Here is a 15,420-nt window from a genome sequence, read left to right on the forward strand (position 1 = left end):
CCATAACCCCTGCCCCAAACCATTTCTCACTCTGGATAAATTGATGTATGCACATCTAACAACTTTAATAACTAGTTTTTATTCTTTTCAACACGTTTAGGAAAATCAGTGACTATGCAAACTCGTCTGCGCTCCCATGAGCACCTCCATGCATCAAGACAATCAAATTAAGGGGCGGGTTTATGGAGACTAAGTGATAAAAATATTCGTTCATTATCTGGCGGCGCGTTCCTTCTGAGCGTGAGTGGAAATAAAGGAGCGCTTGATTAGCTGGTGCGCTGTTGCTGCGAAAGCTATGACATGTTCAGCGGATCAGAGGACAGTAGATAATTGCTTTCTCCTGACAGGCAACTTGTAGCACAGCTATTAGTTTGCCCCTCAAAGTGCTTCTTAAATCAGGTACATAAGTGCTATAAGATATGGGAAGTCTTATCTGCATTGGCCGAATGCTTCGGCTCATTTCTTACACTTATTCTCTCTCTTTCTCTCCAACACAACATGCAATATGCCGTACTTTCCCCAAGATGATTTTATTTGCCTCATTAAGTTTTCCACAATGTCTCAAACTCAATCGTGATCATTCACATGGTGACCTCCAATAATTTAGCGAGTTCAAAAATTCAAGTCAGTTCATGGACAACATGGGAAAAAACAATGCTAAATGCAAATAATAATATGCAACTGAACATATAATTGTGGAAAATTATCATAACACCATTTTATGATAGCAAAATCAATAGGCTTATGAACTTCTATATTTGGAAGAAACAAAACTCAGAGAGATGCCAACATGCACATCCTCAAAAAACATGAACAAAAGTACAAAGTAAAAGAAAATGTACCAGCCAAACTACAAAAAGGTTCATTTGCAACAATATTTGTAAATTATTGGTTACCAAAGGGCACAAATCCATCAAAACTGATTTGACATTTAAAGATTAAAAATGACTCAAACTAAAAATGCTTTATGCATTTATAAAATTGCTAATGTTTAGAGGCGTAGCAAGAGCTTATGAATTCAGTTTAAATTGTAAATTCTTTATGAAATAAGTTAATTTATTTTTTAAGGCCACCTCATGTCAATTGAAGATCTTAAAATACAAACATGCATTGATAGAATAATGTTTAGAATATTATCTTTTATTTTATAAAATAACTGCACAAGTTGCTTTCATAATGTAAAGGTTAATTGAAAAAAGTCATTTTTAATCCAAATGATACCCATGACCCATAATTTGGGTTGTATTCTTCAACCCATTGTTTAGTCAGTTCAACCCAACAATTTCTACCCAACTTTGGGTAGAAAACACAACCCAACATGTTGGGTTAAATCAATTATCCAACTGGGTTGGGTTAAAATAACCCAGCACTGGGTGAGACCATTTTTGACCCAGCAGCTGGGTTATAAAATAACCCAACTTGGGTTGTTTTCAACCCAGCAGTTTTTAGAGTGTATGCAGTTCATACTAATATTACAATCTTTTAATGTTTGATTTTCAAAAAATTTTTATTTAATTTTGCTTATTAAACAATTCAATTTGTGACAATTTAGCATCTTGAAATCCAATCCCAGACAGCAATGTTGTGTCGGCCCAGATCTGGCCCACATCTGGGCCGTGTGGAAACCATTAAGTGGACCTGATCTGAGCCGACACTGTTGCTTTCTGGGATGCGAGTCCTGAAGCTAATCTTGTTTTCTCCCACCTATAATCACCTATATATATATATATATATATAAAAAATACAAAAATCATAATTTTCCAAGTTTCTTGATGCAGAGTTATAAGGAGGCATGGTCTGCATTTGTAAGTGAAAGCTGTGTTTAAAAACATGGAGATCTGCTTCACTATCCATGTGATCCATCACAGTTGTTAATCAAAAGCAAACAATGTCTGACTGGAATCTTTTGATCTTCAGATGAGCCACTATATATAGACAGCAATCTCTTGAGTAAACTCAGACCGCAGAGCTGGACCTGACAGTAATGGAGCCCATACGACTCCAAAACCCCCGCTGCGGGTTCAGAAGTTTGGGCTTTATATAGTGCATAAACAAAGCCTATTTCTGGAATTTCAACCTCTTGAGAATATTGTGTTCTGTGGGTTGTTATCATACTCTGTACAGTTCCATGTGCCCAACACAAACGCTTTAAAATCCTAGACAAAATATTAAGCTCCATTTTTAAAGGAGTAGCTCACTTTAAAAAAAAAAAACATTTGCTGATAATTTACTCACCCCCATGTCATCCAAGATGTCCATGTCTTTCTTTCTTCAGTCAAAAAGAAATTAAGGTTTTTGTTGAAAACATTCCAGGATTTTTCTCCATATAATGGACTTCAATGGGAACCAAATGGTTCAAGGTCCAAAAGACAGTTTCAGTTTCAGTGCAAACTGTTCAAAGGGCTTTAAACGACACCAGACAATGAATGAGGGTCTAATCAAGCGAAACGATCGCTCATTTAATAAATAAATAACAAACTTTAAGTTTTATAAGCTCAAATGGTCGCTTTGCTCTGTTCTGTGACGCACGTTCGTGACTCTTTGTTCAAAATCTTTTTTTGAGTCATTTGGTTCATTTCATTCGTTGAATGAACCAAATGACTAATCAAAAACCTTAATTTCTTTTCGACTGAAGAAAGAAAGACACGGACATCTTGGATGACATGGGGGTGAGTAAATTATCGGCAAAAGTTTTTTTAAAAGGCCAATTTGGCATGTAATAGGAATCTGACCATTTGTTTGTATAAAAAAAAAAAAAAAAAAAAGGCAAAGGAATCGGCCGTGAAAAATCATGATCGGAGCATCACTATTGACCATGACATGACTAACACGACTAACTCTCATGTTTTTCTATTTTTGCCATTATCTGAATAATCAAGTAATTAAAGTTAAAGTGCCTGAGCTTGCAACTTATATTTATAAGCTAGAGCATTACAGAAATAACCCTGGTATTATTTTTATCTATTCTGTATATATGTGAGATGCAATGCAGTCCCACCTGTCCGTTCTGACTTCATGCCCTCCGGCAAGATCAAATCCAGTGAGAGCAATCGGGAAGCGTTTCCGTCTGCCCATCGCTCTTCCTGCTCTCTTATTCATGAGGCGAGACTCGTACAGGAATACTAAAGTGTGAAGCTACAGGCGGACGAGGAAATGATGCTCAAATGAAACCTGCTCAGAATTTCAAAAACTCTCTTTCTCGCTCTCATTAAGCATCTTCTGCTAATGCTCTGCTTCCTGAAGCTCGGCGGTATGAAGTGGATAGGAACTGATTCACTTGAACCAAATGACTCCAACAGGCACAATATCATTTCAGTTCCTCTTCAGGATTAAAACCCACAACCTTGCAGTTGTGGCCTAATGGTTAGAGAGTTTGACTTGTAACCCTAAAGGTCGAGGGTTTCGATTCTCAGTAGTGTTCACTACTCACTGCTCATAATGTGTGTGATGGGTTAAATGCGGAGGACAAATTGTGAGTATGGCCTTCATCTCACTTCACTTCTTCTTCACTTAACAGCCGTGACCTTTAACCACTAGGCCACACCAGCTTTGTGTCTGCTGTGGGAAAATAAATGTAATGAAGTCCTGACTCTCTCAGGGGACTAATAAACATGACGTACTGTACACACACAGCACTGGACAGGTGCTTTGTTCAGTGAAGCTGAAGGCCTGCAGTGATACATTTCACTTCCAGGCAAAACAATTTGTATAAAATGTTAAAACAGTATAAAATATGCTGTGTTGCTGTACTCATCGACAATAAAGGCCATTGTCATGTATAACGTTACCTGTGGTTGTGTCGAGTATGTTACAAAGGTTTAGAGGAAATTAAAATGTGATGTTCCTCATACTATAAAAGTTCATGTTTTGCTCAGTTTCTCTCAATTATTTCTACTGAATTTTATTTGTTAATGTACCAAATGCAGTTACTCAGATCTACTTAGTGTAATTTTTTTTACATATGGTATATGTAATTAATTTCATTACGTTAAAATGTATATTATATATTAAAATCAAGTGTAAAAAATGTTTCACCCCAAAAATTTAGTAAATCAGCCAGACCGATATTATCGGCCGATATTAGGCATTTTCCATAATATCGGTATCGGCAGTCATAACGGCCGATAAATGAATATTTAAAAAATAAAATAAAAACGGACGAAAAACGCTTTAATCATCTCTCCTTGGCCTGTTATATTGAAAATGTATGTTTTACAATTTGCAGTATGATGTCATCTATTGCTAAATTATGGCTCATCATAGACTAGCTAACCACAAAGCTAGCTAATGCCACTATCATCAGTGGAAGACCGCTAATGAGCTTGGAAACCACAATGAACTTTTTCTGCCTAATAAAGTAATGATTACCGTATTTATAACTAGCATATCTCTAGTTACAGTCCCTGCATTGTAAAATGTAAGTTATACTTGCGAGGAGTGAACATTTAGACGTAGAGAAAAAGTATCAAACGTATCTTGTGCAGAAAAGTTAGCTTTTCTTTTACACGTGTGTGAAATCCAACAATATTTAATTAAAAAAAAAAAAAAAATATCGGCCGATATATCGGATTTTAAAACCCAAAAATATTTGTATCGGTATCGGCCTTCAAAATCCTTTATCGGTCAGGCTCTAGTAGAAGTTTTTATAGTGTAAGTAACAAGATCCGTCAGCCTCAAATTGTGGAGGGACATGAAGAACAAAATTGATGCACCTCTTGATGAAAATGAATGTTGTGATGTTATTTCTGTTAGGAACTGCTCCGAGACATGAAGGTTGAGATCCAAATGCAGTAATACAGCAAAATGCAGCAGTAATAGACTTGGCTGCTTTGAATATTTCAGGAGCCAAGGCCACAGAAATCACCTCGATTAGTCATCTTTCGTCTGGGACAGCCCAAAAGCGTACAATGTGTCCCCGAGTAATAAAGTTGGCAGATTTCTCTAGCACACCAGTATATGCCGCTTTGTTATCAGATTTTGTCTGTGAAATAATATCTAATTTCTTTGCTGTTGTCTGCAGAACGGACCGCTGTGACAGAAATTAAATGAACTGTCAATTTGTGGCAGAATAAAACGTCAATGTGCCAGAGTTTATGCAAAATAATCAAACGTGTGGCTTGCGAGACAACGACTGATTTATAGACTAAAGCTGCGGCTCTCAATGATTTTGTGACAGAAGTTACCAAGCATGTGATTACAAGAAAAAAAAAACCTTCAGGGTTTAGCAAACAACATTTGGGTCCCAGAAACCCCCATTAGTGTCGGCCATGGACCAAATAAGCAACAAATACACACGGACCAGAGACTGAGATCTGCAGAACAACAGCTGAAAGGACCCGAGGCGAGAAGAGCCGTAACACGAGTCTCCAGCTCTGATTGATGAGGAGAGAAACCTCTTCACTCACCGTCTGCTGGTGGCCGTCACTCACACCGTAGACGCTGAGTTTGATGCGCGTCTCACTGCAGACGGGACAATCGGGTGGGAAACTCCCTCTCGTGAGGAACACGGGATCTCTTGTTCCCTGCAAAGAGGAAGAAGAGCGGGAGGTGAATGCGTGAGGATGAGAAATGAACCAACAGCGAACCTGCAGCACGCATGATCACTCATTCAGTGACAGATGGGAGAACGAGGCCAATCAGAGGAGTGATGTGGGTGCAAAACATTTACTGTGTAGAAATATAGCCTCGTAAAGGAAATAATAAAATAAAATTAAATAAAAAAATAAAGATATTTTATTTAATATTCTGTATAATATAAATGTCCCCTAACATATAAAATTGCAAACATATTATAAAAGTGACTATACACAATTTAAATAAAAATCATAAAATCAGTAATACTGTGAAATTTTTGTACACTTTAAAATAACAGTTTTCTATTGTAATATATTTTAAAATGTAATTTATTCCTGTGATCAAAGCTGAATTTTCAGCATCATTACTCCAGTCTTTAGTGTCCATTCAGAAATCACTCTAATATGCTGATTTGATGCTGAAGAAATTAGTATTGTGTATTATTGTAACACTTATTATTATCAATGTTGAAAACAGTTGAGCTGCTTCATATTTCTGTGGAAACCATGCAAGTACCCTTTTTTCCAAGTATTTATGGATTTGGGCCCTTCAAAAGGGAATCATCATTTCTGTGTGTCTTTGGCATCAAAAAGTTCAAAAACTGCTGTGCTAGACTACAACATTTTCCAATAGACTTGATTGGCTGAACAAATAGTCAACTAATCTGTCTTACAACCTTTATGAAAGGGATGCAAACCGGTCTAATAGTTGAAGCACAACATGTCAATTAAAGCATCACCACCACCACAAATGTCAGAACTAGCCGATATTACTAATGGATTAGTCATTTGTTGGATGACTAGTCGGTAGAGCCAGACCGATATATCGGCAGGACGATATTAACGGCCGATAGTATGTATTTTCTAAAATATCGGTCTCGGCAGTTATAATGGCCGATAAATGAATATTTCATAAATAAAATAAAAACGGGCGAATCACGCTTCAACCATGTCATGAGTGCTGGAGTTGTATAGTTTGTCCACCAGAGGGCACTCTACACCATCCCTGTTGGCAACACTCAAACGCGCCACACATCCTGCAGGCAGAGAGAACCAGTTATGCATTATCATATTATTTCAGTTAAAACTCAAAATTAACTACAAATAACTAATGTTAGGGAAATCTGATAATATTTTGTTGCTCGTTTCTGAAATAAAAAAATAATAATAATATCGGCCGATATATCGGATTTCAAAACCAACAAATATTTGTATCAGTATCGGCCTTCAAAATCCTTTATCGGTCGGGCTCTAATAGTCGGTCATCCAGACCCATTCATCTAAAAGCACAAGCACAGCCGTAGACTCTTCAGAGCAATTCACACCGCAAATACAAACGCCAACATACACGCTTGTTGGGTTTTGTTGGATCGGTGTGTTACACCCGTCACTGTCTGTTGGTCTTGGTCGGAATTTGTTTTTTTACCGACTGAATGTTCAATCAGTGTTTGTTGGGGCGATGTGAAAATTAAAGTTATTTTTCATAAAATTCTAAATCCAAAGGCCAATTTGTTTGTTGGAGTTAAACTGCGTGTGTAACCCCTCCACCCGGCCTCGAACCCGGGTCTCCGGCATGAGAGTCGGGCGCTCTAACAAGAAGGCTAAACACTGCTGCCTCAAGCATCTGTCGCTAGAGCGCATATTGAGATCAGGGGAGTGAGGTTTACTTGCACAGCAACTACAAGCTGGCCTCCGTTACACTCAGCCCCTAAACCTCACTCTCATCCGGGTCACGGCACCAACGTAACCCCTCCACCCGGATCTGACTCGACCCGCTCCGAGTGGGCGTCAAACCCCGGTCTCCGACATGAGAGTCGCTCTAACAAGGAGGCTAAACTGCAGACTCAAGCATCTGTCGCTAGAGCGCCTATTGAGATCAGGGGAGTGAGGTTTACTTGCACAGCAACCACTAGCTGGCCTCCGTTACACGTGATGTGAATCAGCTTTTAGAAAAAAAAAGGGTTCACTAGGGTTCTATTTCATAAAATGATCCAGGATGGACCCCTAAAAAGGCACTATATGAAGTATGAAGCCCCACGACAGAAAAGTAGTCCAAAGTAGTTGATCACCAAAATAACATTCCTTCATGCCTAAAAATATCCTGAATGTAACTGAATGAAACACCCTTGCCTCACTGAGTATAGTGTTTCTATGAATATGCAAATTTTGTTTTTGATCACACTTTTCATCAACAATGTTTTTGAGTCTGTCTTTGGTTCACTGCAGTTTTAAACAGAAAACACTCAGCAATGCTGTCGACTTATGAATTTGCACATGGTTTGTATTGAAGCGTATTAAAAACACCACATAGACATTTAAACAACATTAAAAGCTTGATTTTCACCACAGGGGGACTTTAAAATTCGATTTGGAATCTTTCCATTTAATAGAGCGGGAGTTCATTTCACGGGGCACTTCAGACCTCATGTTGAGATGAAACCCGCACCACATCAAGAGACATCTGTTTATTCCACCAGCAAGAAGCCAGTCGTGTTCCCACAGCCGATCCCTCGTGCACTTATCACAGTTCACTGATCTCAGAGCAGGAAACTCCCAGTGTACACATGTCGTTCTGGGGCGTCTCTGGACAGTGGTCCCCTGAGCCGGCGGGTGGGACAGATAGCAAGAGGCGATTGTAAACTCAATCAGAAACTCAAACAGCTCTCTTTTTAAGGGGTAAAAAGCAGCCCGGCTATTACCCAGTCAGCGCTGGATCGATGAGGCCACAGTCTATCTGTTTCACATCGGCTTATTGGCTGAGCAGGCGCCGCTATCTGAAACACAGATCACATCGAGTCTAAGAGCCTCCGGTTCTGCAAATTAACTGAGGAAATGTATCGAGTTAACGGGACAACTCACCTATTAATGAATATCCTGTCATCATTTACTCAAACTCAAGCGTCGTTCCAACACTGCCCAATGAGAAAGACTCCAAAAGCTCCAAAAAGGCCATCAGATTATTGTCTATGATAACTCGTTCACTATTTTTCAAATGTTCTGAAGCCACACAGTAGGTTTCTGTGGAGAACAGGCCACGTTTCAGATTATTCACTCAAAATCTTCCCCTCTGCTGCAGATTTTAAATGTATTTTCCATTCTGCATGTCTGATAATGGTGCGTCAATGAGGGCAAAAGTTGTGCGACACTTTTTAAACACAAATATGAGACATAATTGACCCTTCGCTAAGCCACGCCCGAAAACCGCCACTGGCCAATCATGTCTTAGCAACCGTAACTATGCGCGGAAACATGCTGAAGCATTGTGTGTATGGATTATGCAAATCTGATACCGGTATAATAAAAGTTTGGACGGGGGAGAGGAATTGTTTTCCTTCCAGAAAATCTAAAAGCCAAGGGGAGAAATGATTGGCGTGATCTAGCATCTATGTGCGAGACCCATTCTGGTAAATGTCGACATGCTTAACAAAAACACCTATTGCTTGGAAATATTGACGGTTCTTTGGTCATAATGATAACGTAAAATAAGACGATTAAAGAGACAAGACAAAGGCTCACTGACATACTTTAAAATATATTTCAGCATTTTGTTAATCGACGTCCTACTAACGTTACCCCTTACTAAGTAACTTAACCCAATCCGATCGCGGCTCTCCCGGTATTAGTGTTATTCCACAAGATTTATTGATAAGCTGTTTGATTTATAATTATTAAGATTATTTTCACATACCCTGCTGTGTATGAACATAGCTGTTCCTCAATTTGTGTTCCCATTTGCGTATGCGTATGAGGCGCTGCTGCTTGCGCTGGGACTATAACGTTAGGCTCTTCAATTTTTAAGAAATTATTCTCTAATCGGTTGCATATAATGTCGTGAATATATCCCTCAAATGCATACTGTAGTCCCTTTTGTCTTTCTCTCTCAGATATTTCATTTGTTCGCCAACAAATGACTAATTATCTCATTGGGAATGTCTGATACCGGGTGCATCCACACTATTTATAGATGGGCCAGCCGCGAAAGCTTGACAGGCGTAGCAACAGTAACTAGGGAGGGCGGGGCTTAGCGAAGGGTCAATTGAAATCTTCGGCATAGAGGATGAAAAAAATTAAATCATTTTAAAGATGTTTCTCAGAAAAGCTACTATACAGCTTCAGAAGACATGGAATTTAATGGAAGCGCGTTTGTGCCATATTTAAAAAGGTAATTTTGACATAAAAATTGGAAATTACTAAGATACTAAGTCATAATTATGAGATAAAAATATGCAATAACTTCAAATTTGTCATAGTTGTGACAAATAGCATTATAATTGTGTCTTTTTGTAATGAAACCAAATTCAACTTCTATTTTGAGCTTTCTATACAATTTTGATCATTTTTTTGAAATGATGAAAATGCAACTTGAAATTACAAGATAAAAAGTCGTATGGCAATGTCTTAAAGGAGTAGTTCACTTTTCACAAAACTTTCACGCCCATGTCATCCAAGATGTCCATGTCATTCTTTCTTCAGTCGAAAAGAAATTAAGGTTTTTGGTGAAAACATTCCAGGATTTTCTCCTGGAAAAAGTTATACTTACACCATATGAATGTCAACTATGTCATTATTATGACGTGATAATTCCGATGTAATGTCTTTTTATCTCATATGTTTTATGACATTTCTTCACAATTTTGACTGTCATAATTGTTATGACATAACATTTTTCATCTTTTACAGTATTGTTTAAAGATGCTTCAAACTTCCCATTTTGTTCCAAGAAAGAAAGAAAGAGTTTTGGATGAAATGTCAAGCTAGACAAGAAGACAAGTCTCTCTCTCTCACACACACACACACACACAGACACACACCTCCTCAAGGGGGCTTAAGAGTCTTTTAAAGGTTTTCATCATTCATCAGTTCAACAGGGTGAGATTGATCATTTGCTTAATTAAAAGAATCAGCAGGATGTAAAGACTAAAAGGTTTTTGCATTTTGTCTGATAAACGACACAAGAGGACCATATTTTAAAAAGGTTAGGGTCACCAAGCCATGCTAACTCATTAAAAAGCACTGCAACATCACACTTACCTCACCTTCCATGCCTAAGAGTTCAGTTCGAGTCGAGGTGACGCGAGTAACCAGACCCAATACAAACCCACACAACCACAAGGTCAATATCAGAACGGTAATAAATCAGCGTAGAGACGCGGGGGAGCTCTGAAAACTCACTGCTGCAGTGTGGGTAATGGTCAGTCCTCAGGACTAATGGCCCGGCTACAAAAAGCAGCATTTATTTAGAGTGTGTGGTGAACGCGGGGCGGAGGGAGTCATTTAGACGTGTCCCAAAGTGGCCAATTTGTTCCGTAATGCGCCATCATGCTGGGCAGACTCATAATTTTACACTAACCGGATGTTCGATGGGAATGCCTTGCAAAACCGGACAGGATAAATAGCTGGTGGCTTCGAGTTTGGCTAGAAATAAATGTGCCCACAGATGGACATGCTTCAACAACACAAAGCCGGCAATGATGTTTTATGAAGAGGCAGGAGCGTGACGTCGAACCTCTTCAGCACAGATACACATTTATAGAGTGGGATTTTCCAGGAGATTAAGAGGTTGAATCCGTCTGAATTCTTCTTCTGTGTGCGCATGCATGCACACACACACACACACACATTCTTTCCAAATATATTTAGGGATTGAATTCAATATTCTGATACTTAAATTGTTAACATGGTATTCTTAGTATGCAGTAAAATTCTATTTAGCAATAGCGGACCACTAAAAAGTCTGCAGTAACTAAGATTTTTTTTACTTTTTTCATAGAGGATGCATCATTTTTAAGAAATTAAATTGAGTTTAAAAAAAGTTAAGACATTTATAATGTTACAAAACGTGGGGCGCGGGTGGTGGGAAGATATATCACGGTTTCCAAAATATTAAATGTTTCCAAAAATGATTAAAAAAAAACAGCTTTTTAAATTGTATTATTTCACAATATTACTGTTTTTTTTCCTGTATTTTTTGATCAAATAAATGCAGGCTTGATGAGCATGAGAGAATTTTCCAAAACATAAAAAAAATCTCACTGAACCCAGATTTCTAAAATGCTAGTGTATTTGTTTTATTATTGGAAGACTGAAAATATCATACTAGCTTTATTTCTGGGTTTCAGTAATTGTAATTTTTGTTGGTTTTTGAACTTATATGAATATACATGACGCTATATATATATATGAATAAATATATATATATATATATATATATTACAGATGTTTCTTCATTGCTAATAAGGATAATTTCAAACAAAACATCAAAACATATTTTATTACTTCTAAATAAGCTTCTAATAAATCTAATATAAACAAATACGCATCAAAATGAAAAAAAAAAAATCAGTACAATAGTGTGAAATTTTCAGAAGATAAAAAAAAATCAAAATGAACAAAAACGGTCAAACCCACAAATTTTAGATGACTACTTTTATTTTCATTATCAAATCTACATTAATGTTACGAAGATGTAATAATAAATAATCTAAAGAAATAATGTTATAAATATCCCTTGTGAAACTCGTTTGAAATACAGGATTATTATTAGATTAACGATATTTGAACAATCCAGTAAAAACATTGAACTACTTAAATTGCACGAGATCCCATGAAGTCGGTGAGTCAACATGGCGCTTTAAAACACACCAATCACAGTCCTCACTGAAAAAAAAAAATCACTTTCAGAGATTATTGGAAAAGAAAATACTATTACAGTCCATCAAAATCACATTGAATATGTTACTCGGGGTGTGTGGGAAACAGTTTCAGGGACTCCTCGAGATAACACAGCAGACTTTGAGACCAGAGGCTCAGTCCCACAGCAAGACCTCCACTGGGAAATATGGGAATTTGCCAGGGCAAACGGCTGCCTAAAACTGCCAACTAACATGTTCGCACATCCACGTACGCTCGCGCTGTACTCGAGATTAGATGTGCATTAAGTGGAGAGGCCGGGGAACAGCTGTGGTCTCATCTCAGTCTACACCACCTGTCTGTATTAAACAACAAAAGTGGGCCAGCTATTTCAGACAACTGCCATTCAGAGGAATCCACAACACACACACAACGCGGTGACGTTTCTCCCATTAGGGGAACCTCAGTGGTTTCCCCCACTGTTTCAGATGAGCACACGCGATCATGAGCCGCATCTCAGCGGAACTGCTAACGCGTGCAAGGTTAACTTCAATTCGTTTGTATGTAAAGCACATTATATAGCATGCCGTTAACAGCATAACAAAGTGTCACAGCAAGTCGAACTTACACGAATAGATCAGCCAGTCATTTATTCACATATGATTGATTCACTCAAAGGAGACCAAATTGTAACTAAGCTTTACTGTATGTGAACAAATCGATGATGGCTTGAGAAAGCATGAACATTGAACTCGGTTGGCCTTGTGTACAGCTGTGAAAAATGTACTATTTTACCTCTTTAGTGCTATTTCTCAAGTCAGCACAATGATGTCAATGGCGTTTTGGTCTCAAGTCGCAAATTAGATGACTTTGATTATAGTCAAAGTCCTTTTAGTCAAGTCCTGCCATCTTGGCAACGCCTCCAGGCAGACTAACAAGACCAGGCTCCTATCTAAATGAATGGGCAGAGAGTCAGAACTGCACTTTCACTGGTCACCGGGACATAAAAACTGCTTGTGTAGAAACAGCAGTAAATCATTAAACAAATCGCTGAAAAAGTTTGATGACTTTGCCCCAAAATACGGTTTAAAACGCCCTTTTCCCCACAGGTTATACTTTTACTACGCATGCGCAAGGCTTCTCGTCTCCGCTGTTGAAAACATCAAATGTGCAACATGACATCATGACTTTTGCGTAAACATACATGCCACTTTCAAGTCAAGTGGCGTGTTTTGAGCTATCCGCGTGTGCGTCTACGCCATTAATGTCCGAGTGATTCTCCGTGTACGTACACGTCAAATGTCCGAGCGAAACGAAGCAAAATGTAGATCTACATCTTGGGAGCGATATTTTTTTTTCCTTGAATGGTAGGGGAAGACTCATAAATGCTATTAACCCGAGTGACGGGTAGGTTTAGGAACGGGGTTGAGGTAAGTCATATATTTATATATAAATATACAGTCAACGGCGTTCATAAACACACTGAAAAGCGTTTATGCGTGTTGATAGCACACCAAAAATGGAAATACGGATTGGCGTGTCATACACACGCAATTTCATGAGATCAGTCTGAAATGTGCACATGCTTGACAGTTAAAAGCAAACGATTGGCTTTCCAGCGGGAGGGGCGGGGCATGTGCATACAACCGCCATCTTTGGCGTTACGGGTTTTCCCCATATAGTTGTATTGAGGATAAGTCTCTATACAAATTGCCTCTGATATTGTGCTACTTTTATAGTTCTTTATTGGTGGTTTTTGACCTTCTGGGAGCTTTTCTGGTAACACTTCGTTTTGATGGTCCATTTTGAACATCCTGTTGACTATAAGTAACTTTGCAACTACACGTCAACTTAATCTATCCCTAACCTTACCAGTCCAACCCGATCTCACGGGAATTCGTACGAATTTTATGAATTCGTAACAATTCATACGACCTCACTCGTACAAATTAGTACGATTTCGCTAAATCATACATATTTTACGAATTGGCCAATTCGTATGAATTCGTACGAATGACCTACCCCTGACCCCGCCCCTAAACCTAACCATCACGTGGGTTTAGACAAATTGTATGAATTCGTACGAGCGAGGTCGTACAAATTAGCCACTTTTTAATCACATTCGTACGAATTCTTACAATTTGGTCGTGAGATAGGGTAGACCAGTCTACTAATACTCTAGTGAGAGTTAGTAGAGATGTGTTAAAGGGACCATCCAAATAAAGTGAAACTGCTTTTCTTTGCGAACTGCTGATGTGTACGTATATGCAAACGTATTTAAAAGAGCTTCATGAATATTTAATCAAACACCTTTCATTTGTTTTTACATTCACGCATTTAGCAGACGCTTTTTTCTAACACGAACTACAATAGAGGAACGTATTCAAAATGTGTTCTTGATGTATTCAAAACGACTCTTTAAAAAAATCTGTTTCGTGAATAAATAAAAGATTAAAATATATAGAAAAGTTTTATAGAAAAAGCATTGAAACATAGGGTAATTTATTGTATTCAATTTATTTCATTAATATAGTAAAAAAATATTAAAAGTTTCATATTCATTCAACTTCCGCAAATAACTTAAAAGTGCACGTACCGAACACCTCAGCCTCCAACAACACGAGCACAAGTCCATCTTTAGTCCGAAGTCTAGCGAGGTTTCACGAAGAGGTTAAAAGCGGCAATATCCAACACCGTCCAGCATCCAGTTTGCTAGATCGCTAACTCTGAAACTGACGCTAGTCATCGTCCGTTCTGTGCCGTGAGGTTTACAGAAGATATGACGCAGAACTACAAACACACAAGCATGAAAGCTAAATATTACTGCAGTCTGGGTGAGCTATAAAAGTGCAAAGCTCTTTCCACCAGCAAATCTAATTTGGAGGGAAATAGACTTCTCTTTGTGCACTCATGGGCTGAGAGTCCATGTGGAGGGAGGAAAGGGGGAAACACAGGGATCAGTGTGTCACTGGAGGGTGTGTCTGGGTGTGAGATACGGGCAGAGGGAACAACCAGCTGTTGCCCTCAATAAAGGACTCCCCCCCCCCACACACACACACACACAGTTAATAGTGTGTGTGTGTGTGTGTGTGTGTGGTAAACCCCAAAAAAGATAGCAATATCTGAAATCTTTGTCCTTGTAGGGACTTTTTTTGATCCCCACGAGGAAATTTCACAAATTATTACTCATACTAAGGCCCCATCCACACTACTGCGT

General features: G+C 38.5%; 1 protein-coding gene across 6 annotated transcripts in view; it reads right to left on the reverse strand.

Moving 5' to 3' along the window:
- inpp4b (inositol polyphosphate-4-phosphatase type II B) overlaps positions 1–15,420 on the reverse strand; it is a 237,456-nt gene that overhangs the window by 187,324 nt on the left and 34,712 nt on the right. For 2 of the 6 annotated variants that reach the window (XM_089131969.1, XM_089131970.1), the window contains one exon: positions 5,406–5,522. Coding sequence is in view for 4 of the 6 variants with exons in the window: in XM_089131965.1 (XP_088988091.1) it covers positions 5,406–5,522; positions 14,800–14,838 (156 nt within the window). In the remaining 2 variants the exon portion in view is untranslated. Of the gene's footprint in view, positions 1–5,405; positions 5,523–10,604; positions 10,683–14,799; positions 14,943–15,420 lie in introns of those variants that run through there. The other 4 variants (XM_089131965.1, XM_089131966.1, XM_089131967.1 and 1 more) reach the window with 4 other exon arrangements.

The sequence above is a fragment of the Pimephales promelas genome, chromosome 6 (assembly GCF_988280905.1).
Source record: "Pimephales promelas chromosome 6, fPimPro1.hap1.1, whole genome shotgun sequence".
Taxonomy (NCBI): domain Eukaryota; kingdom Metazoa; phylum Chordata; class Actinopteri; order Cypriniformes; family Leuciscidae; genus Pimephales; species Pimephales promelas.